The 26,997-nt window shown below is 43.9% G+C and overlaps 1 protein-coding gene across 1 annotated transcript in view; it reads right to left on the bottom strand.

The window, feature by feature from the left end:
• Window positions 1-25,463, bottom strand: part of EEPD1 (endonuclease/exonuclease/phosphatase family domain containing 1) — a 77,491-nt gene extending 52,028 nt beyond the window's left edge. Inside the window, exon 1 of the mRNA XM_062497258.1 lies at window positions 24,610-25,463. Coding sequence (XP_062353242.1) covers window positions 24,610-25,463 — 854 coding nt within the window. The remainder of the gene's footprint in view (window positions 1-24,609) is intronic.
• Between the last annotated feature and the right edge of the window lie 1,534 nt (window positions 25,464-26,997).

Below are 26,997 nucleotides of genomic sequence, written 5' to 3'. Positions count from 1 at the left end.
CGGTCTCTACAAACTGGTGCAATACCAAGAGAGTAGCAGCAGTTAGACAACTAAAAGTCAAGGAAGATTTCCAAGGTCCTCAGAAGAAATGCTGGTTGTTAATGCTGGGATACATTGCAATTAATTGAACAGAATCAAAGCTGATTCCTGAGAAACACAGGCTAATTAGGCAAACGGCTCAAAAGGATCAATCTGTTCTAACCCATTATTTGTTGATTTTTTTTAAGTTTATAAGAGATTTTTAATTGACAAAATTGACTAGGGAGCTGAAAATAAGTCCCAAATTCCCAAACACATGAGATGAAGCCACAGAAGGTCTTGGACTGCCAGGAACATAATGACTACATAATAGCAGCCTAATGAATAAAGAACAGTAAATCAAATACCTATATTAAATTATACTAAACACAGAAATCTCGTTCATACATAAATACTAACAGGGACCAAGTACATGCAGTGATAATACAGCCAAACACCCAAAATCATTCAAAATTCAGGATGAGAGTCCAGCAGACTTCTTTGTCACCACTTCCACCTTCACCTTCACTGATTGCTCCTGTGACAAACACCTTGCTACATGATAATTCAGGAAACAGAAGAGAGTACTATTGATAGTGGTGCATATGCATATGTGTGTTGTACTTATGCACAGAAAATTGCACCAGTTGTACAGACAGAGTTACAGTCTGTGGGTAACTTGTTTCAGACAGACAGCAAACCAAAATCAGTTACCTGCATTAGAAAGGGGGGTAGTTAGCTTTAAGGTAAACTCATATAATGACAAAATGCACTTCTCCTTCTCAGTATTTAATTTCTTATTATATTTAGCTAAGAGCAATAATGTCTTCATCCAAACCAGTTCACCTTATGCTCAGTTTTGAAGTTGGGCAAAATCCTCTGTATTATGTCTACAGTCACAGGATTTTATTTTTTATTTTTTTAAAAAATGCCCGTTTCTTTATAATTCCACAGGAAGAGAAAGACTGACAGAGAACATAGTGTCTGTGGCAACACTGATTTCTTCTGAGTCATTAAAACTGGACACAAACAGTTTATTTAACTTGCACTGAATTATACAAATATGTCCAACAAGGGAGGAGACCAACACTGAAAGCAAAAATTTAGAATGTCATAAAAATCAAAGGTGACTTAGGGCTTCCAAATAGAGGCATTATGTTACAGTGTACACAGTCTCTGGCATTTGGCTCTTTTTTTGGATTTTCTGAATCATTCCCTGCTGGGGTAAAGAATCTGAGTTCCAGAAACAGCACATTCACCCACCCAATCCTCCCCTACTGCAGCAGTGGAAAAACTGAGTAGTCTAGTTAAATAATCAGATATGCTTGGGAAAGGGCATACCACCACACTACTGTTCTGCCATGAATTACAAAGCTTCCAGAAAAATTATGGGGACTTGGGAGGTAAAGTGGTTAATAGGGACTCTACTTTAAAAATATACCTCTGTGTCCCTGTAAAATAAAATGGGATTTCAAATAGCCTGTTTCCCTTTCTCCATTCGGTATGTGAACCATATGCTATTAAACTCTTATGTGAAATCTCATCATGGACACTTATTCAGCCTCAGAAACATAAGTCAGTATTATTTTGCCATAAATGCACAGCATCATCTCAGAGAAATGAGTTCACACACTTAAAATCATTACAAAAGAATACCGTGAGAGTCAGTTTGTTTTGTAAAATGCTTGCTCAAGAGCAATGCTGAAGCTTTATGGTAGTATAACCACGATCAGCTGGTGACATCTGAGTACCACTAAGATTTAGCCTGGAGTTGTGGAAAGAGTGTTGAAGCTTCCTGGGTGAATCTGGATACCGAACTCCAGTTTTTTACATCAAACTCTTAAGAAAGAGATTGACCCTCAAGAGCTGGCTCCTACTTCAAAGAGGTTTGCGAAGTACCACAGACATTGTGCATTTCATATGCACATCTTTTTTCAGAAAACTTCATGCCAAACTGGAATTGTTTAAGTGGTGGAAGGCACTAAACACTGGGTATTAAAACAGAAGAACGTGCACAAGAAATGCTCTGACAGACCCTGCAAAATTACTGAGGAGATGCCTCTCTGTGATGAGGGAAAAGGAGCACTATAGAAACCAAGAGCAGTGCTTGGGTCAAGTACACTTTTCTCCATGGCTCTTTCACAAGCAGCTTATGTTGCCTTACAAATTCAAGGACATTTCAACAAAAAGACTAAAATGAAGTGCATCACTGTAACAGGTGGGAAACAAAGCAGAAACTGTATTAGCAGACAGCCTGTATGTTTTAAGGACTTCCCACTCTGTGGCCAAAAGACAGCCCATCTGTATTTCTAAAGCAGAGCTTGGGAAGCTGGTGACAAGACCTTGACACCAGTGCTCTGCAAGGGCAAGGGGCAGGAATCCAAAGATATCAAGGTGACTGAGACCTTGTTGCCATGAGAGGGGGAAAAGCATGTGTTTAACAAGATAACACTCATGCATTAGTACTCCAACAAAAGTCTTCAGTGTAGGCCTAGCCTAACATTATTGAGTCTGCACGTCAACCAAATGGAGCGTCAGTCAGCACAGCCATCTGCTGCTCCACGCACAGAAATGGTGTTAGAAACCACTGCCAACAACTGGGGTGCTCTCTTTACAGCATCTATCCCATATGGTGAAGGAAAGATCACAATAGATGAGAATTCCTCAAAACTGTCACTCAGCCAGCCCACTCAAAGGTTACTAAAAACAGAGCAACCCAAACTTTGAATGAATATGAACATTCAGCCTCCTAAAACAGAGGTCAATTCACAGTCCAAAACAAAAAGTGAAGAAATGAAAAACTGTGAAAAGAAGCAGGCCAGAGGTAGCAAAGGCAGAAAACCCAAGTTTTGCCTACCAGCGAAGATGACGCTACTCCATCTTGCATGCACCCAAGCCTTTAAATGTCACAAAACCCACACAAGACATCTCAGCCTTCTGTCAGTCTTCACTACTATTTACAAGTGGTGTTGATGTTAAGCCATAAAGAATTTTGTTTGCACTAATGCTACATTTTTAGGTTGCCAGAAATACAAAGAATATTGTAGTCAGAAAACAACAGTCAGCCACTGCTGAGGTTGCATCTGCAAGAGCCTACAGAGAGCACAAATTAGATAACAACCTGTCAAATAAGGGTAAGAAGTTAAAAGCCTTCCTTCCAAGAGCTAATTACCAAAGTATCAGCTTCATCTACAACATCACATGATACTGCCTTAGAAAAAGGAATCTAGTTTATGGGGCATTTGAAGTGCCATTTATATAACTTTAACCCCAGTAACAGACCAGATGGTCTTTCTATCAGTCCAGTTGTTTTGTACTTCAATAATAACTTCAAAGTGTGATGAGGGTTATGTGAAACTTAAGCCTCCAGCTAGCTAAAAGCCACAACCACATATAGCCTTTGCTCTGAGTATCAAACTAACATGGAAAGGTTTTGATTTAAACCTATGTGATGAATCACATAGCTGTAACTCTAATCTGGGAGCAAATGGAATCTGTCCTCAGTTCTCAAAGTCAGAAAAACTGACTAAGTTAACACTATCCCAGCCAACAGCTGTCCTCAAGCCAGCCTCTGCTCAGTTTGCTGGCAGAGATACCCCAAGCAGAAGGGACAGACCACTTGAAACTATATAAGCAAGGTAAACATGCAGCCAGGCAGACTACAGCCTATTTCCACAGGCTGCTGCCATTCACTTTTTCTACTGCATCTCAGAAAATTGCTTGAGACAGTGTGTGGCAAAGAGAACCTCTACCAACCAAATCCTGTGTGCCTGCCTCTAGCAGTACTGCAGACCCACAAACATAGGAACATTGGTCAAAAAAGACACCATTTGATGCAGCAGTCTCCTCAACACGGGGCTATCATAAATTCAGCTCTAGTCTTGAAAAACCTCTAAAACACTAAGACAACATGACCTTGTCATAACATCTTCCAGTGCTGCATCAGCTTCTGAATGAGGAAGCTTCTTTTAATCCCTGTCCTGAAGATCACAAGCCAACCAACTGCCCCCTTGTACTAAAGCAGGGAGTTATTTTACTGGCAGTGCTGGATTCTAGGCTTCCATTTGAGCTTCACAGGGCTTCACTGACACAGCTGAGTTTCTTCAGGATCTTCTGGATTCAAGGGCTACCACCCCCTCAAACTACACACTGTTACAGAGCATAATAACTTATTACTCATCATAAAGGATAATTATCCTGCAGGGCAAATATCTACTGCCACAAATACTTGTTGACAAAGGAAGAGGCTTATCTGACTAGATACAGGGGTCAAGTAATGTTTTCTTTCCCCTGCCCCAACAGCAGTTTATGTCAGATTCTTTAGAGACACGTAGTAAGGAAGGCAAAGGGCACCTTCCCTGCTGCTCTCATCTCATGTAACAGGATGCCACCACCATCCACACGAGCATCTCATCTGGTGGTTCCCAGGTCTTCTGGGTTGCAGCCAGCTGTCAAGATTGAAGCTGCCCTCCACAGCAGATGACATGCTGTTGTGAAATATTTGACCAAAAGATATACAAAAGGGATGTCTCATCAATGAAAAGACCACAGTCAAATCAGTTACACCTCAGGAATGAGGTAGGTGGAAGGCAATTAATACTTTGAGCTCCTGCCTAGGTCCTAAACTGTGTGGCATTTTTCTGGCACAGGTTTATTAATGTGCCATGTTAAAAGTTTCCTTGAAGAAAGCACAGCAGAAGGTTTTTCCCCTTATTCTATAATGTGTTTAGCAAATAGCACAGTTGAGTTACTTTACATTCACTTATCACAGCAGCCTCTTTGTTTTAGTATATTACAACTTTGAGATCAGGACAAACCCCAGCAGCTAAGGAGCCTCATTAAAGTGATCTATTTCTCTTAGAGAAGACAAAAAATCTTAAGTTTCTGTCATGGAAGTTATCACTGAGAGTTTTAAATTGTGGAATACTTATATGTGGAATAGCAAATTTCAAATCAAGACTGTTATATGGTACACATGCTGAAGCTGCAGTAATTGGCACTGTTACAAAAGGAGATCTTTCAGTCAATGTCTGCAGAAACACTGTGCACTGCACAGCAGCCTGCCTAGGAAATGCTTCCCTGCAGCAGAGGTCTGTACACAGAAGCATGACAGCTCACAGTATCTCCTCGATCCTAAGGAAAAGCCAAGTGCTGTGGAAGCTCAAGAGGAATGCCATCAAAGTGGAGCCTTCTGAAACTCAAGGTGGATGGGCAAAAAAAGCAATGAAGCCAGGACATATCATTTCTAGAGAAATTCCTGCAATTTCAAGAACATGAGTCATGACTTTATGGAAAACACAACCCCTGAATTTGTCAGTGTTACATAGGAAAAACAAACAACCAAACAAAAAAACCAAAACAAAACCAAAAAAGCAAACAAATGAGAGTTAGTATCCACGTGCCCAGATTTAATAAGGAATAGTATAGCACAGCTGAAACAGCTGTAAAAGGCCAGGTAGAACAGCATCATACCGAAACACAACAGCACTGCCCAAGCACCCTGCTCCCAGTGCCAGCACCGTGCTGGCCACATCCACCCTCCTGGGGTGGCCATATGGCAGGGCTCTGTCTCCCTTAATGGGCAGCAGGACTGACCAAATGCTAGGGGTGACCACCTGCAAAACCTATCCCCATGCCATGTTCCCACCACAAAGCAGCTCTCCTGCCTGTGTAATTTAAATTTAATGTCTTCATACACATCCATATTCCCTGTGGACCTCCACATGCTTTATAGAGGCAGCAAGTGGTGATGCCCCAAATAGCCAGGGCATATTCTGGCTGTCCCTTGCAACTGCAGACCATGTGGTCTGAGCAGTCACCACTCCTGCTCAGTAAACTGTATGCAGCAGCTGTTTAAGTGAAGCCAATTTACTTGGTAGACAAGATGCTCCCATATTAACTGGTCAGCTCTGGGTGCTGAGAAAGAGTAACACCAGCTAGCGGGAGATCTCAGGGACACATGCTTCTTCTTCTTCAGTGATTAGAATGCACTTGAAGCCACAAAGAAGTGATGGCACTCATCTAGCATCCTGTCAGAGACTGAGGTGGAACAGACCCAGAGTGGCTACAATTCCCAGCCACAAGTCTCCTCCACTTAGATCACCCCACATTTTAGTTCCTCATTTAGACATTTTACAGTGCAGGAATGCATATACATTTTATAAGTGCTAATTATATAGTGTACAGGGCTCCTACTTCTGACTTAAGGACAGCATTAAGGCATTATTCATTACTTCAGCCTTTACTCTTTGCTATTTGGATCATTCCTCTGATTTTTGTAGTAGCCCCCCTTCCTCCTCACACCCCCACCGCCCCATTTAGTCAAATAGCTCCTAGCTAGAATTTTGATTTCAAATTGCAAGCCCTGGTTTTTAGAATATTAGTTATGGATGTGGAGGCAGAGGGAAAACCTGGTGGATAACAAGTGGTAGTTTAGAAGCACAGGACAGCAACAGGAAGTGTTAGACTCTTCTTCTCAGCAAGGACCTGTTAAGCAACAGAAGTTCAAGGCTGTCTCCTTCTCAAAGGGCATCAAATAAATCCCCAGCACTGAAAAGCTGCAGCTTAATCTTAAATGGCCAAATGCTATTTAAAAGTAAGCCAAAATAAACAAAAATTCTATCCAAAAGCAGAATATCTAAGAAATCACAAAGGCTGGGAGGATGGAAAGGGTCACTAAATTTATTTTAAAGCTCTTAATATAACACTGATGCCTGCAAACTGTCACAATGGCTGCAGTGCACAGCCAGCATGCATGTATGTAGCCTGTTATTGCACAAAGTTATAGAAATGACTATTACATAAAGTGCAGAGGACTGCATCTATGGAGGAATTCTATTTAACCAGCCTGCTAGTATCCACTAAGAAAAAAAGGAAAGATTTAAGGTCTAAAGAAAGGAAGACTTGTCATATCTGTTTTACTGGATGCATAACAGTGGACAATAAACACAATTCTGCTGTGTCAGAGCTGTCACCAAAGGTTTTTCTTTAGAGAGGGTACAGGTAAACTTAAAAGCAAAATCCAGAATCCTTCTAATTTTAAAAGAGTGTGAGCTTGTTGGGGATTAAAAAAAAAATCTTTTTAAAGCTCTTCAAAGATCCATGCAAAGGAGAATTTTTTAAACACATGATTCTCAGCATCTTCTTATTTGTGCTACACAGTGCGTGTAGGGCAAAGAATTAAGGCGCTTTGCTTGTGAGTGGATGCAGCCTGCCATGAGCTGCAGCAGTGTGCATTCCCTGAACTGAAATAACCCTGCACAGGCAGGGATCCAGCCAGACATCTTAGGGTTTACTAGAATTCACAGTGAAAGAGGAAAAATACTGACTCTCACTCTCCCTCACTAATAAAAATTAAGTTTGCCAAAGGCAGATGTCTCCACATGCTTAAATTCATCTGGATAGTATATGGTTGCGATTGCATTGCCACAGGATTGAATAAGAGGAAGTTCTCTTTATCTCCCTTGGTTAAACAAAGACATAATGTCTTTTTAGGGGGAGGGGAGGGGAGGGGAGGGGAGGGGAGAGGAGAGGAGAGGAGAGGAGAGGAGAGGAGAGGAGAGGAGAGGAGAGGAGAGGAGAGGAGAGGAGAGGAGAGGAGAGGAGAGGAGAGGAGAGGAGAGGAGAGGAGAGGAGAGGAGAGGAGAGGAGAGGAGAGGAGAGGAGAGGAGAGGAGAGGAGAGGAGAGGAGAGGAGAGGAGAGGAGAGGAGAGGAGAGGAGAGGAGAGGAGAGGAGAGGAGAGGAGAGGAGAGGAGAGGAGAGGAGAGGAGAGGAGAGGAGAGGAGAGGAGAGGAGAGGAAACACACACCACACAGCCTCTGTACTACTGTAACGGAAAAAAAGCTCCTCATATGCAATTCCTAGCAGTGTAAGAAAGGTTAATAGCATTTACTGAATTTTTAAGAGGGCATAACTAGCATATCCGCACAGCATCAAAAAAGTGATTTCATTCATTTTCCTGTTTATTGCTCCATGACTAAAGGCTCAGAAAGAAGAAGGGGTTTGGAGGCAGAAGCCATTTACCAATTCTCCTTTCCATTCACCTTGGCTAAGCCTTCCAGTTTTTTGCAGATGCGCAGTGCACTTTAAGAGTACTGAAGCTCCCATTAATCACTTCAGTGGGACTGATTTTGTTTTGCAGTTCAGGTGGCCAGGATACCCAGTGAAAAGGAAAGCCTCCACATGTTCTCCCGATGAAGGAGAGTCCATGGAATAGCAGCTTGGAAGGTGCAGTCCCCCATCAGGCTGGCTCCTCTCATGCACTATGCCAATCAGGCACCTGGGGCTCCCTGAATCTTAATCTACAACTGAACTGCCTATGGCCCCTTAGAGGCTCAACAGCTTCACTAGCTTAAGCAACAAAATACTAAACAAATGATATGGTGGCATATACATATAAGCCAGTAAGGAAATCATAACTGCTTCCCCAATGCCTGAAACCCCAATATTCAGGAAAAGACTAGCCATGTCACAGATGATGAAAAGAAAGCAGGTACAGCAGCATTCAGTCACTTCACTGAATAAAAAGAGCTAAGTTTAAGATGGCATTTTGGGCATCTCAGTAAGGTCATCATGAAGCAGCACCACTGTTGGGGACAGGAGCACGAGGAAACAAAAGAGTGATCCCTAATGAAGCAAAGAGCATTGGTCTCTGGGTGACACCATAGGTCATAGCCAACCTTTTACCAAGTCCACAGGATGCTCAGCACGGCAGTGATGACAAAATTGGGTGGTCCCACTTAGACATTGCCAGATGTACAAACGACCATGTAGTGATACAAGAGGATGAGGAAAAAAGAGGTACCCTTGGGGAAGAAAGGCTACAGAGGCTGTAAGTCATGCCTTCCTCTTTTAGGAGAGCATCAGGAGGAGATGACAACATATAAGCACATCTTATGACATAAGCACAGAGAAAAATGCTAAGGACAGCTTTCTCAGAAAAGCAGGGTAGAAGAATGGAACAGAAAGGAGAGTTAAAAATTGCTCTTCTCCTCTTCAGAGAAAAGCACAAATAGTCCAGGCAAAAATATGACACATTTTAGTAAGTCAGCATGGGCAGAAAAAGAGGCTGAGCTAACACTGGAACATATCTCCAGCAGTGATGCCCCTCCCTTCATTTAAAGGATGGCAGGGTGCTCTTCCCAGAGCCTAGGTCACTGCAAATCCTCCCATTAGCTGAAGTTTGCTGACCACAACCAGAAACAGAGAGACAATCTGTTCTGATGAGCAAGCAGGAGCTACTTGTGTATGCACAGATACAAAGACAGCATGCAAAGGGAGTTTGGTTCCACCATGAGGAAGAATGAACACTTTGTTGGGATCAATCTGCCCCCCGCCTCCAGCAGGAAAACATGAGTTAGTCAAAATGGCCACAAACCACCTCACAACCAGATCTGCACTAACAAATCTCTCACGAGGCAAACCACCTGGTTTCCTAAGTCAGCAAAGACAGCATGCTGGGCTTTTGAATTCCTCTATGACCTACCCTCTTCCCAAAACACAATAATGCTCTAAAGGCCTCCCTCCGAGAAGGGAAATACCCATCATGTCTACAGGATGTGAGGTGAAAGGGATGTGGGTTAGCTGGAGGAGGAGGAGCAATGTGACTCTGACTGCTGTATCCTTTACATCATACTAGGACATGAGCCAAAGCTCACAGCAGCAACCCATAGAATCATAGAAATATTTAGCTTGGAAAGGACTTGCAAGATCATGAGCTCCAACCATTAACCTGACACTACCAAGTCCACCACTAAACCCTGTCCCTAAGCACCACAACTACACATCTTTTAAATAACTCAAGAGCTAGCAAATCAACCACTTCCCTTGGCAGCCTATTCCAATACTTGGCAACCCTCTCAGTAAAGATTTTTTTCCTAATATCCAATCTAAGATCATGCATATCATTGTTGGATCTGACTGTGAAGCATCCTACCCACTCATACTTTAGCTGTCGTATCTCCCAGGAACACAGCCTTTTCTACAGGATACGGCTCTGATTGATTAAAGTAAAAAGTGTGAGATTACAGGCCACAACAGATCTACAAAATTGTTAATGGCCTCTCTAAGTTAATCCTGCTATGTTTTCTTTTGAAATTATCTTTGCATTATTTAATATTCCTGAGAGGCAAAACTTGAAAGTTAGAGCCTGACACTGCAATAGAGGCTCCAACATCTGTACACCATTGATTTAGGGATCCCAGTCATGCTGGCTGGTGCTCATGGTCATAGATGGTTCCAGGTTCTCATAATTAGGAGAAACCCTGAAAAAAAACCAGCTTCCCTCTCCTTAAATATCTCCTTTAGCACTCCAAATACACACAGCTAATATCATCAGAAGGAACACCAGAGCAAACAATAGCACAGCCAGATGTACCAGAAGTTCTAACTTCACCTGAGCTCCTGACCTGCTAAAAATCAGGAAAAGGTGATATAACTTAGCTGGAATAAACTTCCTTTACTCCTCTTTATCTTTGGATCTGTGAATCCCTTGAGAGCTGTGAAAAGTCCTCTGGAGCAGCACCTTCAGGTATCAGGTGGGTTGACCTCAAGGCTACCACCTTATAAATAATACAATCCAAACTTCTAAGGTCAAATGCCTGCGCTGAAATATGTCCTTGTAAAGACATCTGAATATATCTATTTATTCATTACCTTGTTCCCTCTCTCTCTCTCTCCACTTGTATCTGGGTTTGGGGGAAAAAAAGCCATTTCAGTAGAAAGCACCCTCTACCCTGTCCCATTAACCTGCTTTTATTTCCCCAGGCTCCCAGCACACAAAAAGAAACAGCAAAGCAGATTCAAATCATCCCCTGAGTGGCTGCAAGGAGGGCGATGGGGGGACAGCGTTTCTTCCTGCTGAAACCCAGTGCTAAACATTTCTGCTTCTTGTTGGCAGGCCAGCAAGCAGATAAATCAAGCACAGCCACAAACCAGCCTGGCTAAATAGGCATCCTCACTAACACACCACAGAGCCAAAGGCTCATCCCACCATCACACCATGCAGTTGCCTTTGGCCTTGGCTCATCGCTAGTTCAGGGTTACATTATTCCCAGGAGCCAATGCCTTCGGTTCCCAAGTGGAAAGCCAACAATGGAACATACTAGCCTTCCAAAAAAACATACTCTGTGAGAAGGAGGGCATTAGGAGGGAACAATGTTGGCATGTCTTCAGTGAGCTGGAAGCAATCCAAGCTTCTAACTGCACAATGACATTCAGGAAAGAGTTCAGAATGCTTCTCAGCCACAGAGGACTCCTGCATGCCAGGCTAGGAGATGTCTGGACATAAGAATGGCTTTTACAGCAAAAGGATGCCAGAGGACTACAGAGTCCCTTATGCAGACCAGCCCTAGCCAAGCGGGGAATGGTGACTCAAGCTTAGCTTTTCCTTTCTTGGCATTGGGTGTTAATTGTGTAACCCAGATCCTTAATCTTATCTAGGTCAGGGGTTTCAGTGCAAAACAGTCTTAGAAACACCAGACTTCTGTGGGAATGAGAAAGTCTGCTTTATGCAGACCCAGAGTTCTCCAAATATTAGAGCTGAAGTGCAAATGTATCTTGGAAAGAGATGACAGAAGGAAATTGTGCTTGATGCACATACTGGCGCAAAATTATGTCTCGTGCAGCTTTTTATATGATTTGCATGTTTTCTAACAATCTCCAAGTCAAATAAGCTCTTAACAAGCTACATGCAGGGCATGAAACAGCATTAGGCAGATGCTCATGAAAATGTTCCTCATAGGTTCTTCCTGATGCCCTGGCCACCCACTGCCATGCCATGCATACCTCCAGTTTGCCACTGATCTTCTCAAGCTTGAACAGGTGGTAACACCCCAAAAACAGTGGAGAAATGGTGAAGCTGACAGTGCAGACACCCCCAGGGAAAAGGAGCAAGAACATTGAATGCTGAGCCCTGGTGACAATTTTATTGGATTCAATAGTGGGCATAAAACAGCATAAAGAGGGCACCAAGTGATTCTTCTCAGAAGTGTTTACAACCTGCAGGTCTACAGGGTTCATGGAGGAGAAACTATAAAGCTTTTACAATGCTGATCCAAGTCCTGTTTCTTGATTATTCTGAGGAGGATGTAATCATTGCTCCATGGAAAGCAGTGCAGATTATTTCAAGAGGTGTGCCTCACAGAGACTTTGTTAGCATTAGTGACTGCCTCCTAAGGTTGTGCTATAAAAACAACCTATAAAAACAATCAAACCAGTCATTTAATACCTATGGGCAATAATACAGTACTCAAATATATCCTGTCATTCATTGCACCCATAAGGCAAAATGCCAGTATGGAAAACGAGACATAAAAATAGGGTGACAGGGAAACAGGCACAAGTGTTTGATTGGATGAAGCATTAAGAAGAATGAAAAACAAGGGACAATCAAACTGTCCAAAATTTAACCACCAATTCAACAGGAAGAAACTTCTAGATTTGACAGCGTTTCCAAGAAATCTCAGTTTTGAGAAGTAGACTGGGAGGTGAAACATGAGCCAAGCACAGGGAGTAATAAAAATTGAAGCAACAATCTCTGTGCTTTTTTTGGATGGTGGATTCACTCTGTTGTATGATCCTAACTCCTTGATAACATAAAATTGGCCAGCAGCAGATAAATACACAAGGAAATCTCATCTCCAGAAGAACTGAAGTTTTTAGACCATCGTAGTTACATTCATAGTGAAAAATACACCTAGGTACAAGTTAAGAGAGTATACACACTTTATACTGGTCTGGCTGTAGACTCCAAAACATATCCCTGAGCACTCCAAAAACTGGGGCACAGGGAACTTTGTGTGGGCAATTCAATCTTTCTCCTACTAATACCAGGGATTAGCCAAATCAAGTTGGCACTGATGACAAATGACACCACCATGACAAAGCTGATATTCTTCCAGTACTTTCTATTTTAAAGAGCTGCTCTGAGCAGCATGCTATGCTGAAGAGCTGCTAGACAAAGAGATTCTTCTGATATAAATTCATCAGTGTCTCATCACAGAGCTGACATCTTCAGACACTATCTTCAGGAAGATAAGACACATATCAACAAGGAACCATAAACTGTCAGTGCAGCATGCACCTGCACAGCATAATCAGATAGGACAAAAATACTGAGCACTTACACTACCAAGTGCCTAAGGTACATACTCCTTTACAACAACTGCACTAGGAAATTAAAAATAATATTATGTCCAACACATGAGGAAGTTAACAAGTTATTTTTCTGCAGACTTTTAGTACCGCTGAGGAACAGAAATAGAAAACATAAATACTTTTTTCCTTTAAAGCAATGGTACAAGAGCCTCCTCTAACTGCAAGAATTCCTAACACCCCCTGATATAAAAGGCAAGGCTATAGTTTTTGCCTGAAACATGATATCTTAAAAGGCACTGATTTTCAAACTGTCTGACAAGAGGCATAAGCAGAGAAAGAAATGCTACAGGGCATCTTGGAGCAAGAAGATGGCATTAAAATGTTTGGGGGAAGTATCACAGATGATCCAAGAACACTGAAGTCCTCAGCCTTGTAGGTGAAAGATTATGATGTGAAAGCAAAGGCTTGATCAAGCAGCATTTGGGATAACTGGAAGTTCTCAAGATATGACAAGACAAAAAAGCCAAATGAAACCAGTGAAAAGGCTTTAGATTCAGTAGGAACGGAAAGAGGACATGGAAGTGGGTGGTCATGTTCAGGTTGAAAGAGCAAGCTTCAAAGATAAGGTCAAAGACAGAAGCAAGTTTATAAGGCAATTTCCTTACAACCTATGGACAACCAATATATAGATATCTACCCAGTTTCTTACTTTCAGTTTCTTTTTGCCAAATTTCAGAGCTCAACTGGGCAATGTAGGTCACCATCATCCTTGCCTACAGCTCCTCAAAAAGTCTGCTGCATACACACACACAAAAAAGAAAAAAGAAAGAAAAGAATGGATAGATAAACAAGTCAAACCAAAGCCAAGTCCAAGTGCTCTCAGTTTAAAACAGAAATGGGAAACACCACATGCTTGGAGGTGGTTTTACACATCTTCCATCCAGCAGCAGTGCTTTCAGAACTTTTGAAACATTGCCATTGACAACAGCCCAGAGCTGACATTGTTCAAATATCTAACTGTATCTATATCAACGAGCTGATGACTGAAACTTTATCTCATCCCTTAAGCCATGGCTTCCTTTTGTGCAGTGCTGGTTTGCACTAGAGAACTCAGAAGCAATTAAAACAAGACCCTGTAGGGGTTTCTTGGTAACCAGTGCATTATTTTCACCAAGAGATCCATCTGGCATGTGTTGCTCTGTGCTATCTGCCAGAAGTACTGACCCCTTTGCCCTCACCGAGGCCACATGCTGCTCATTGCTCAGTGCTGTGTTTTCAGGAGAGCCAGCACAGAGGGCAGTGGGCAGCACAGATAGTCTCCATTGATTATGAAAGGGGACTGTAAACACAGCTGGCAATAGTGGAAAGAGACATACAAAGGACGAGCAGGAAGATATAGACAGATAGAGAGCCAAAAATTGCACTGTCACGGCTGTCAGAATCATAGGAAAATGGGCTTGGACCAGCCAGCTTGGGCTGGTTGGAATAAAAGTTGCAAAGGGTAGTCAGGTACCACTGTAGCATTTTCTTGACAGTAACATTTATTTTAGCTCTTAATTCACTGGCGGCTCTGGTGTTTTGTGTATGGGGGCAGAATCTCTGGCAGACAGTGTACTTCCTCTCCTATGTACTGTAGTGCTGGTATGTGCCTCACCCCCATCAGCCCCACACATCACAAGAAGGGTACAACTCAAAGATTTCCCTAGGGCAGTCCTTACAGAAAAGGACTCCATCATTGCATCTGGTGGAAGATCAGTATCTACTTATGTTAGCTTAAAATGGGCTTACCACTGGAAATTTCCTGCCCTATTAGAAAAGCAGACTGTTTTAAAACAAGTCATATGGGTTGTTCACAGCTAAGACTATCCTCCCTGACAGGGGTTCACACTATTCCATATTTCTGCCTGCTTTAAAGGAGAAAAACAGAGTAAGGCAATAGGTTTGACAGCAAACCTGAAGAACTTGCCTTGCATGTGTGAAAGGAAAACTTGCCTGACAGTTCATTTTTCAACACCAAATTAAGACCTGCATTTGACACAACACCCTGCAATTCAGTGGCACTGAGATAACAAGACCACACTTGATCTTATTTGTTTAAATAGAAAAAAATAAAGAAACTAAATACAAGGTTTCTAAGTTAACATCCAGTGTGTATCCAATGCCACACTGCTGCCAGTTTGGCAGAAAGGTGACTAACCTTTACTCCAGCCAAGCCTGAGCAAGAGAGGGTGGGCACTGACCGGCAATTACCTCAAGCGAGCCTGGAGCAACCCCTAGGCAGCTGAGCGCCTGCGCCTCTGCACCCGCAGGGCTGCGAGCAACAGCGTGACGCGGAAGCAAAGGGGAACAACAGAGCTATAAATACCAAGGAGTCGAAGGATAAGTCTGAAAGCAAAAGCAACAGCTTCTTTATTCCGCCTGTCTCATGAAGCAGAGGGAATGACAGTTCTGCAGGACTGGTGTGCAGCAAGCACAAGGGATTTAGGGCAGGAAGGCTGCCACTGCCTCACAGAGCCAAAGTAGAGTTGATCAATTTGCTGTTCAGTAACCCATTAAATACCTGTTCACCCTGTGAATGGCTTGGACAGCTGTTGTAGCTAAATTTGCACAGGAGTTCGAGCATGTTACCTGAAACACTGACAAAAACAGGGAGAAAAATAGCCATGCAGAAGGCAAAGGAAATTTTGTGGTTCCTACTCTTTATCTTATCTGTAAGCCTATGGTGAAAACTGCTCGCAGGTATAGCCTTGCCCATTGGAATGCTCACTACAAAGAGCAGAAGGGCATTACTGTGCTCTCCCCTCAACTCCGTGACAGATACAGGGACAGAACAGACAGACAACCTGCCTGCATAGTCATGAGGCTCCCTTCCAGATGGCCTCAGTCAGAGGGATTCCAACCCATTCTGCATAAGCAGGCTGCATTAATTCCACTGCACTCACAGAGCACATCCAGTATCCACAGTGTTCTCAGTCATCCCTGGCACATACAACAATATAACCCTCAGATGCATTTTTCCATAGAAATTGGTTTTTAAGTTATATTTTTATACACAGTTGAACTTCTGGAACATGCATGCACATGAGGCATATGCAGAGTAAACTTATTTCTCTTACTCACTGGCCTCTAATAATTTTACCACAGGCACTGAAAATAACAGCTTGGCACTGACACCAGGTTCCTTCCTGCACAAAGCTCCAACAGCAGAGGTGGAAAGGAGGTCAGCGTCACTGAGCCTCCCTGATGGTGACCAAGCAGTTTAAAACACTCATGCCGTTTGAAAATGCCACATGGTCTGATCAGGACATGGATATGCTGTATATGCCAGAGGTGAGATGAAACAGTTTATAGAAGAAAATATCCTTTTTAAACCACAGCAACATATTCCCTTCATATTTATCTACTACTGATATGATGCCCACCCTGCTCTTGGCACCTAACAAGGCATTTTGGAATCTATTGTGGAGCACCCAGGCCTGAGATGAGGGAGAGGACCAATATGAGAAATGAGGTCTCTGGTAGGCCTCCCTCTCCCCTCAGCAAAGCCATCATGCACTTTTACTCTTTGATAAATCAGTGGGAACAACCAGCTATTACTAAAACAAAGTACAGTACCTCTGTTATACAATAATGAAAAACAATTTGGAAGTGAAGAAGCTACTGCATTCCTATTTTTAAGCACTGTTATTATTAATGTGCCATGGTTCTTATCTCCATCATCACACCATATCACAGTGTGGAGAGATTACTGCAGCATATTATAATTATTTCAGTAAGGACGCTGTGCTTCCATCTGTCACTTTACACTTGCATTAAAATGAAGAACAATGTGACTTAAAAGTTAAGTTACATACACACTGTAATTCATGACCTATCACCTGTTCTCTGCTAATCCAGCCAAATAATGAAATCATTATTTGGGTGAGACTCCCAGAGACTAAAGAAGCAGGGTCCTCTTAACAATGAAGCTTTAGGAAATACACTGAAGCTCAACTCCATCAAGAAAGATGCAGTTAAACTTGAAAAAACCTGATTGCATCCTAAATGTCCCTGTTTAACACTGCTGGAGACCCATGTTCGCAGTGAGCTAGCATAGCACTTGATTGCAGAGACAATTTTTTCCTCTAGTTAACAGCAACTGACCAAGTTTCTGCTTGCACCTTGTCAGGAACTTATCTGTCCCTTGGTTCCTCTTTCCCAGTAAGAAATGGCAATGGTCTTATTGCTCTTTTCAAGGACAAAGTTAGAAAACTACCCTTCCTGCAGCTATACTGCAAGCTTCCAAGGCACAGAAAAATCACAAAGCGTTAAATACTTCTGTTTAGAGGACGAAGCCCCGTGTGTAGGTACCTAGTCTGTCTCCTACAGCCATGTGGCATAAGATTTCTGAGAAGTCAAGCAGGATGATGTTATAGTCGAGTGGCCTCTGCTTGTGTTTCAGGAACAGGCAGTACAACATCACTTAATAATTCACTAATTTATTACCATAGATCAGCCAACACATTTAATCTTTGCCACATGGAATAAAGCAAACCTTGCAGGATCTGCACTAATAACCTGGCAGCTCTGGTTTACCAAAATATCTGCAATGTGCAACATTAATCCAGTGACACAAAATAACGTACAAAACAGTCAAGCAAGCATGGATTGAAACTATGAAACTATGTGGCCATTAAGTGCTGCCAAATGTATCAATTAGACACCTTTGGAGAAAACAATAATATATGAACCGACTCTTTTCCCACTATCTATTTCATTTTACTCAAGCTTTATGGCACAAGTAACAGTGGCAGGGCATGGCTATAATTTTTGAAAAGAGAAAAATAATGTTTATCTTATACGGATAAACCAGCCTTTAACTATATTATTTTTCCAGCCACATTCTCAACTTTAAAGCCAATAAAAATGACTCTTTGGATACAGCTCTTGAATGTTCAGGAAATACATTGAAACTGCACTTATGCAAAGTTAAAACAATGCCCAGAACTCCATTTAAAACAGAAAATCCCTGGAAAGGCTACTCAGGGGTAACTTCAAGGGCCTGTCCTACATTCCTATGTCATGTCTGAGGAAGGAAAGCTGCGGGGGCAAGAGAGACCAAGCAGGATGAAACAGCTCAATGCATTCACATGACTGAGATTGCCGGCAGAGCAAATGGCTCCAGATGTCTTCTCCAAGTATCTGGACATAAGGATGACCTATGCCCTTCATGGTCTTGCTTAAAGTCCACCACTGCTTCTGATCTCTCCTGCAAAGACCCAGGAGTAGCAAAGTATCTCAAACAAGCAGCTCATCCCCTGCAGGAGGAGCAGGTGATGCCCATGTAGAGGGGCTCAGTACTGCATCCATATGAAGCACAAGACTGGAAATGGAATTTAATTTAAAAAAAATAAATAAATATTAATTTGAAACTGACATCACCTGTTCCCCCAGCAGCAGTCCTGAAAGGGGTTGAAACCCCTATCCAAGTCAGGGGCAGTACCTCAGGGGACCCCTAACTCCCAGGGAGAGGGCAGAGCTTTTTAGCATGAAGCTTGGCAGCCTTCCTATGATTTTAAACAGGCAAAGGAATGGGCCAAATCCTGAAGAGGAGTAAATTAGTTGAGTTTCACTGGAAAATGAAATAACTTGGGGTCTGACCTGCTGCTTTCTCAGGCCAGATGGTATGCAGTAGGCAGTTCGAGGCTCCCACTAGTCTCCAGTAAGTAAACTATTGTTGGTCTCATGCAGGTGGAGGCCAAAAAAACCCAACAAGAAAGCCAACCCCTAAAACAACAGCTCTTCCATCACCCCAATTTTTGTTCTCTGAGGTATCAGAAAGTGAAAATTAATGGTGGCTTTACATGCATTATTTTTTCCAGTGCTCACTAAAATCCCTTTGCAAAGTGCACATATCATCTAACAAATTCTTTGTTCTCAAGTTTTTTTTCCAAAGTTGCAGGAGGCAGGATTTCTTCTCTGTGACATAATGAGAAGAGGGTGTATTAATTCTTTTGCCATTTAAGACTTATCAGCATAGTCAGGCTACTCAAGCCAGGCCCTCTTTTCTGATCTTTTCTTGCAGGGGAATTATTCTTGGCAAGGCTCCAGCCTAACCTAATGGAGGGAAAACCAAGTAGCTTTCCAAAGAAAGAGATTTAAAACAGATGCACCTCAGGGCTTTGACTGACCACCAAGAGCTTCAGCAACAGCATAGAAACAACAAATACAAGCTGGTGATGAGCCTCTGAAGCTTGCAAGTACAACCATCATTACTACCATGATAAATTACTATGATGTGTGTTCTGTGGGGGTGCAATCTTTTTCCATAATCTTGATGGAAAACACAATACTACCCTGGAGGCAAGGTACTACACCATACCCCTTCCTAAGCAAATTAACAAGTTCCAGTAGCAAAGAACTGCCCCTTGTAAAATACCACCTTCTCAGCCCAGACTAAGGGACTGCAGGGGAAAGTAAAAGCCCTACCCTGTTTTTTTTGTGTAGGGGAACAATGGAAAAATTGGTTCTCCTGCCTCCAGCACCTAGTGCAGGGGCCTGAGCAAGATTAAGTTTTCCTCATGTCTTAATAGGAAGAGACTGCTTCAGATGTTGGCTCAGAAACTTCTCTTTTTATTAGGTGACAAGGATGTGCTTAAGGTCTCCTTGGGTAGGTAAGGCTAAGAAGAGGAGTTTTCAAGTATGGTGGCACAACAAGGGCTACCCAGGGCCTGCCTCTCCACCCACTGCTTCCCAGGAAGCAATTTTGGGCTGAGGTTTACCTACTGTTACCCCAGATGGAACACTGATTTAAGTTTCAGACACAGAAATTGAGATTAATTTCTTGCCTTGAGAGATCTCTATGCTTTTGTCTAACCAAACTGAAAACAGCTAATCAGTTACAAACCTTGGGAAGAAGGAAGAACTGACATGTTCCTAAGGCCTGCTTCCCATGCCAAGAAAAAAAACCAACACCAATGCTAAGTACAAGCCTTATACTGGTATTTTTATTTGTTACTCTACTGGCATGCAAGTAATAACTTTAATTATAGTGAAAAGAGTCAATCACTGGAACAACCTCCCAGGGACACAGAAGAACCACACTGCTAGAGGTTTTCTAACCTCTAGCCTGTGTGATTGGACAAAGTGATAGATAATTTCCTCCAGGCTCCCCTTCCCAGGAAAGACTAGGTCAGATTATATTATGACATCACTTTCAACCTGGGCTCTTTTGTGGTTCTGCAGTTTTTGCAGAAAGTGTTAAGGCTTTATTACTTACACTTTTTGCATGTAGAAGATGCAACTGCACCAAGAAACTGACCAAAGAAAGCAGCAGAAGGAAACGACAGCTTGAACTGCTTGACATCTGAAAGGAAACAGAGCTGGGCTCTGTGGACCTTTGGACCCACCATCATCTTGACACAAGATCTCCCTCTTTCAGACAGAGTACAAGTTCTGGGTTTCAAATCCTCTATCAATTTTCATTCAGTCAACTGCAAAGTGTGCTTACAAGAAAAAAAAATCATTAAGAGGTCTTCACAAAGTTGCTGCTCAGTATTATAAAGCATCATGAGAACCAGTTGGAACACCTCCACTGAAAACCATGCTGGGGAAGGTGCACAACTGATCACTACCCCTGGCTACTTGCAGACTTTGAAGCACACAGTCAAACTGGACTTTGGACACCTTTAGAGTGCCCTGTCTGTCAGTGTTGCACATGCCTGCCCCACACTTCTTCATGGGATCACCCAGCTGGCACCCTGACAACTGACAGCCAGAGAAAGCAGTCACAGGAGCTCAATTTATGGCAAGGAGGGACAGGCCTGAGGGAGGTATGGATAGGAGTGGCAAAAGTACCCTTCCCTATGGACCTGGGGTACTTCCACTGTCCTTGTCCAGAGGAACATCCTCTGGGGTTGGAAACATGGGGCTATTTATTCTCCACAAAAAACACACTTGTTGCCTTTGACCTGAACTTCCATTTTGATCATGCTGCTCTTAATTTTTTTTTTTTTTTTTTTTTTTTTTTTTTTTTTTTTTTTGAGAAGAAGCAGTTGGTTCCCTCATTCAGCTGAGAATGGGGAAGACATGGAGGTCAGGTAGAGCGGATGGCCTGCATCCCCAGAGACAGGCCAGTTCTCAACTTTCTGCCAATAAATCCCACACTTTCTGAACAACACCTGCAAGAAACACTGTAGGTTTGGGTAAACTCACCCCAGACTGGATACTTCAGTTATGTGTCATGCTTGCCTCCTTGTTCATTATGTTAAGCTCTTCTAAAATTACCCTCTAGTCCTCTGAATGAAAACACCTCGCTCCTTCACTTCAAACACTGTGATAAACATAGATCCTTGTAATATGAGAGAGTGAAGACCTTGTTGCATTTCATTATTTTTTGCACTACTGCAATGAATTTCAAAATAGCTTAGCAGCAGTAGTCACGCTTACTGATTTAGTGTACATTTCCTTAACTGCTCTTCAGAAATTTAGCACTTCTGGGAACAAGCGTGAAGATTTTGAATCAGGTTTTTTTTCCCCCTCTCCTCTCTTCAGCAGGTTACAATATGACATTTTCTTGCTTTTTGTTTGCTTCAGATGAAAGTCTGGCCTTCTTTCCTTCCTGCACAACTGTTCCCTCAATGCAAAGGGCTGGAAGACAGGAGGAGCTTAGCCTTCTAGTCTCACTGTTGTTAACACCTGAAAGAACAAGCCCAATGGGTTTTAAAGCTACTTGCTGTAACCAGGTCATTAAAAAAATAAAAAACCCCAACCAACAAATTTTTAAAAAGCAAACCCCAAGGAAAGGCCCAAAGCAAGCCTTTTAACTGGCATAAAGTTCCCGAGTATGCAAAATTAAGATTCTTTGCTTCTCTTTACACAGTTTTACTAATCTTCTTGACTTGCTCTGCTTTATTTCTGGACTTAAGAAACCAGGTGAGGCAGCTCCTCCAGCTGTAAGTACTGCAACCAGACAGTACTCCAGCTCCTGAGATCATCCTGAACTACCTGAGACCACCCATGACTATAAGGGACCAGCATGAGGGAGCACACTTATTCATTTACATTAAAGTAGAGCAAGCAGGTGCCCATTAACACAGCTCGGGAGAGCACCTACTGTCAGGCCAAACAGCCTTCAGATCCACCTCCAGCTTGGGTCATAGCTGGAGACTTGCACCAACACATGTGGGACACCCACAGAGCACCTTGAAAACACATCCATGGATTTTGTGAGGCTGAAGTGCTGGTGAGCCCCATTATGCGATATATTCTTGCTTGGAGAAGCAAGAGGTAAATTTCTCCAGCTGACTGTCTACTGAAGTTGATTTACCTAGGCAAAGATTAGTTTGCAAGGCATTCTGTCCATTCCCAGGGTATACAACCTGAGCTGGGAGGGAGACCACAGAACTCAAAAGCAGAATGAAGGCAGTTTCTGGCCTCAGCTGAAGTTGTTTTACAGCTGTAAAGCTCCACTGACCCCAGCAATACTCACAATGCAAGAGGAAATTCCTCCCCGAGTTACTGAGTATGGGTTTTCCCAACATATATTTTTTCCTGCATATTGCTGCTTTTTTCTGTTCCCATGTTTATTTTCCCATGAAAGTTTTGCAGGCTTGTCTGTGGATGCACATTGCTCTCATTTCTTTCCAGCTTCTCACATTATCACAAATTGGATCAAGTACAGAAAACAATTGCATCACACCCACCCTGTTTGATTGATGACACAGATACGCGCAATAAAACAGAACAAAAACAAGTACTTCTATCAGGCTCCTTTGAAACTTCAAAGTATCCAGGAGACATTTCACAGCATCCAGCACAACTAAGTGCCTGTTGGCTCAGCTGGGCAGAAAGTAAGCACCATGGAGTCTAAGGGCAAAAATAAAACAAACTTCTAGGGCCACAGTCTGCATACACAGTGGCCAGCTTAGGCTAAGGCAGCTTTATTTTACAAGCTGCTACATCTCCCTGTTTTTTTAATAGGTGGGCCATCTTGTTTGGAGCGTTTTCTCCCAAAACGCTGAAGTTGCACAAGTGACTGTTAACACTTGACTGGATGAGGTCCTTAAAAATCACTTACAAATGTATATAAAAAATATAAATAAATCACTGAAGTAACTTTTCTTCAAAAACTCGATTATTAGAATTATTCCGAGATTAGTGATAATCTGATGTTTTTTTTCCCCAGCAGCTCCACTCCAGCCAACCAGCTGCTTACCAAAAGAAAAAAAAATAGAGAGTGGAGACAAAGGGGGAAGCACAGGATACCTCAGGATACCTGAGCTAGTGAAGCAGAATACTGACAGATGCTACACTGAAGCCATCAGCGTAACATCTCAATAACCCTGCTGGTTTATAATATTCATTTTGGGTATCAAACAGTGGTGGCTGTGAGAGGACAGATGTTTCCTATGCGGGAGCATCAGGCTCTCAAGCAGTGAGCAGTAGAGGTATCCCCGGCCACAAATACTGTACTGCTGCACAGGATTTCATATCACTGTCACCATCCTGCTCACATGCCTGATCTCTGCAACTACATGGACAAGAGCTGTTTCTCAGCCTATTATTGGAAAAGGACATAGATAACAGTTAATCAGCACTTCCCCTCCCCACCATATCACTTTTACAGAAGCCCAAGAGTTCCCTACCCCCATTCATTTCTTGCTGGAAGTCTGAATGGCAGCCAGGGAGAAAAGTTACTTTACCTCTGTTGTAAACTACATCCCGGATCAGCTGGGATATATTTGACACATGAGAAGGAAAGGGCTAGAGTTATTTCAAAATGCTTATTGCAATCTACATTTCTGTGTCCAGCAGAAAGTTTAGTAAGACAGACACCCCCAGCACTCTTGCCCAATTACAGGAAAAAAACAAAACAAAAGCTCACAGCTTTTCATTAACACTTAAAGTACCATCCTGTTGGCCCCACCTCCAAGTGACCTTGCTCAGTGCAGTCAGGGCACAAAGCCTGGCACAAGGACAGAACAGCCGCCCCAGGCAGGTGCTCCATGTCCCACAGCCCCAGGTATAAGCAGTCCCTCCAGCTCAGAAGATGCCCCATGACCACTTGTTAAAAAGCTGTGTCACCTTTGAGGGATGAGCTGTTGCATTCCACACCTGTTAAACAGCCCTTCCTCTGCTACTGTCCCCCAGCTTCCAGCAGTAAAGGCAGCTCTCCATGGCATGTTCAAAAGGCTCTTAATGGAAAAACAATCCTTTACCAACCATTAACAGCCTATGTTAGTCTCCCCTGCACAGCTGCATGCACACATATACACCTCCTCAGGCACTCCACTGTGTGTCAAGGGTTGCAGCAGCTTTATCAAGGGACAGCCACTACAGTCCCAGTGCTATGACTCAAACTGGGTTTCATGAAAGAAGTGGGAAACATTCAGTAATCCTGGGAAGGAGTGAGTCCCACTAGGATCACAAAAAGACTCTATAGTGCCCAAACCTCAAAGACATGAGCCTACAATCATGTGTGAAGCTGGGCCTGCAGGTCAGGTGCTTCCTCTTACCTGTTCTCCAGCAGCGTCATGCACACGACCTCCCGCACACCTGGGTTGTGGGCCTTCTCGATGGAGCAGCTTTGCAGGTTCCATGTAGCCACCCTTAAGACGGGTCTGCCATCTCTCACCCCCCCAAACATCTCCACAGAGGGACGAGTAGATATGATCTGGGTTGGACCTCCAGGAGGAAAGTCCAAGTCATCACTCTGGAGGCTTAGAGAGGTGGGGCTGGGGTGAGGCTTGGCCATGAAGTTGAGACCACCATTGGTGTTTGTTGAAGGGGGCCTGGAGCGCTCTGCAAAAATCTGGTGCCTGATTTTGTCCAGAAAGGAGGAATTGATGCAGTCCATCCTCACCAGGTCCTCAATACTTTTGAAGGGCCCATGCTCTTTACGGTAGTCCACTATGCTCTTGGCGATCTTTTCAGTGATGCCACGGATGCTCATGAGCTGTGCCGGGGTGGCGGTATTGATGTTGATCTTGGTGGCAGACAGGCAGTGCTCAGAGGCCGGGTCCTTGCGGAGGGAGCTGGGCGAGTGCTGCGCCGAGCTGCCCTTGCTGCTCACGCAGATCTCGAACTTCACCTGCTCCAGCTTGGCTGCCCCCACCCCGCTCACCAGCGCCAAGTCTTCTACTTTCTTGAAGCCGCCGATGTACTCGCGGTACTCCACGATGTTCTGGGCCACCACTCGGGTGACCCCGGGCAGGGTCATCAGCTCCTCCTCCGTGGCCGCGTTGATATTGAGCCTCTCCTGGTTGACGAGAATGTTGCTGAAGTTGCACGCCGCGCTGAACTTGCGGTTGTGGCACAGGTCGGCTGGATCGCGGGGGATAGAGCGGTGACAGCCCAGGCTGCCCCCCATCTCACCGCCGCCACGGGCCGCTACCGGAGCCGCGGGAGCGGGCGCGGGGTGCTGACGGGGCTACCCGCCCGCGACTCATGGACCTCCTTGGGAGGCCAGTGACGGACCTACGGACAGACCGCGCGCCGCCACATACGCCCGGTCAGGGGAACCCTATGCCCCACGGAGGGGCCCCAGGGCCTTTCCTCCTCGGGCACCACCGCTCCCCGGCGCCGGAGGAACCTACGCATCCGCTGCCCGCCCGGCCCTGCTCCGGCCCCCGGCACTCGTCGCTGCCCTATGTCCCACCAGCGGCAGTAGTAGCTCTGCGGGAGCCCCCGCCCCTCGACTGGAGGAGGCGGGGCCCCCACCACCGCCCTCCGGGCGTCATCCGCGCCATGCCCGCCCCCGCCCGGGCAGCATCGGGACTGGCCGGTTGGTCGGGGAGCGGTGCAGCCGCGGCTCTCTACCGAGGGGCACCCGCCCAGGCGGGGGCGAGGAGGAGGGTTGAGCTCGTCCTTCCCGCGTAGGCACAGGGCAACTAAGAACGTCCTCAGTGCTGTTGCCTAGCCGCTGAGGGCAGGCTTTTTCCGTCCCTGGGTGAAAGGACGTTTACACGTGTTTACATGCTCCCTGCAGCATTACTGTCCCAGAAGTTCCCTGGGCTCGCCTCTTTGCAGCTAGTGGGGCATAGGTGTGTGTTTTCAGATCTCATGAATGACTCAACCGTCATCTCCACTGGTTTTGTGCTCCTGAAGCACTATGCTTTTATACGTCGGGGTAAAGTCTGCATTTTTGTTTTTTTTTAATATCTCAAGCAATTTCGAGAGTGCTGAACAAACTGATACTCGCCACAGAATGATGCTTTTGGACGTGTTAGGTCTGGATACTAGGTCTGCCTCAGCCGGGGTGGTGGTCTACAGCATGCCTAGCCCTTCCCTGACAGTAACCTCATTCTGCACCTAAATCGTGGCTGTGCATTGCCCCTGTGCTTCAGCTGGCTTTAGCATAGTTTGTTCGTGCCCTGAGAGCCACAGTAACCCACCACAGCCCATTTTGGTGAAGTCACTGAAATATTTATCCCGTTTCTACTGCATCCAGTCTTAGTCCATCCATTCTGCACTGTCTGTAATGCTATCTGTAGTCAAATTAGCTAATTTGAAACTAGCTTGACTGTGCCCACACAGGAGTGACTGCAGTGTCAATGAATCAAAATATAATCGGTGGGTGTAATTGAAAGGAAGGGGGGAATTGAAAGAAAGAGCAAACATATGATTGCAGATGCCAGCTATGCACCCTGATGCTGCCTTGTCCTGACAGTCTCTCTCTTTGTATTTCTTTTAGCTGCACAGAATATGGTACATGTGTATTTTCAACATCAAGACTCTTGGTTGGCCTTCTAATGAAAATAAACCCACTTGCAGTAGCAGCTTGTATATGTATTTTTCATGGCAAGCTAATGGAAATTATTTGGGTCCATCTGAAATAAAAAGTTAAATTTATTAATCTTTTTGGCAAAGGAGAATGTGATGTCCTTAAGGGAGTGCAGGCTGCA

The sequence above is a fragment of the Cinclus cinclus genome, chromosome 1 (assembly GCF_963662255.1).
Source record: "Cinclus cinclus chromosome 1, bCinCin1.1, whole genome shotgun sequence".
In the NCBI taxonomy this organism is placed as follows: Eukaryota; Metazoa; Chordata; class Aves; order Passeriformes; family Cinclidae; genus Cinclus; species Cinclus cinclus.
The sequence above is the reverse complement of the archived record's forward strand: the minus strand, read 5'-3'. Positions and strand labels throughout refer to the sequence as shown.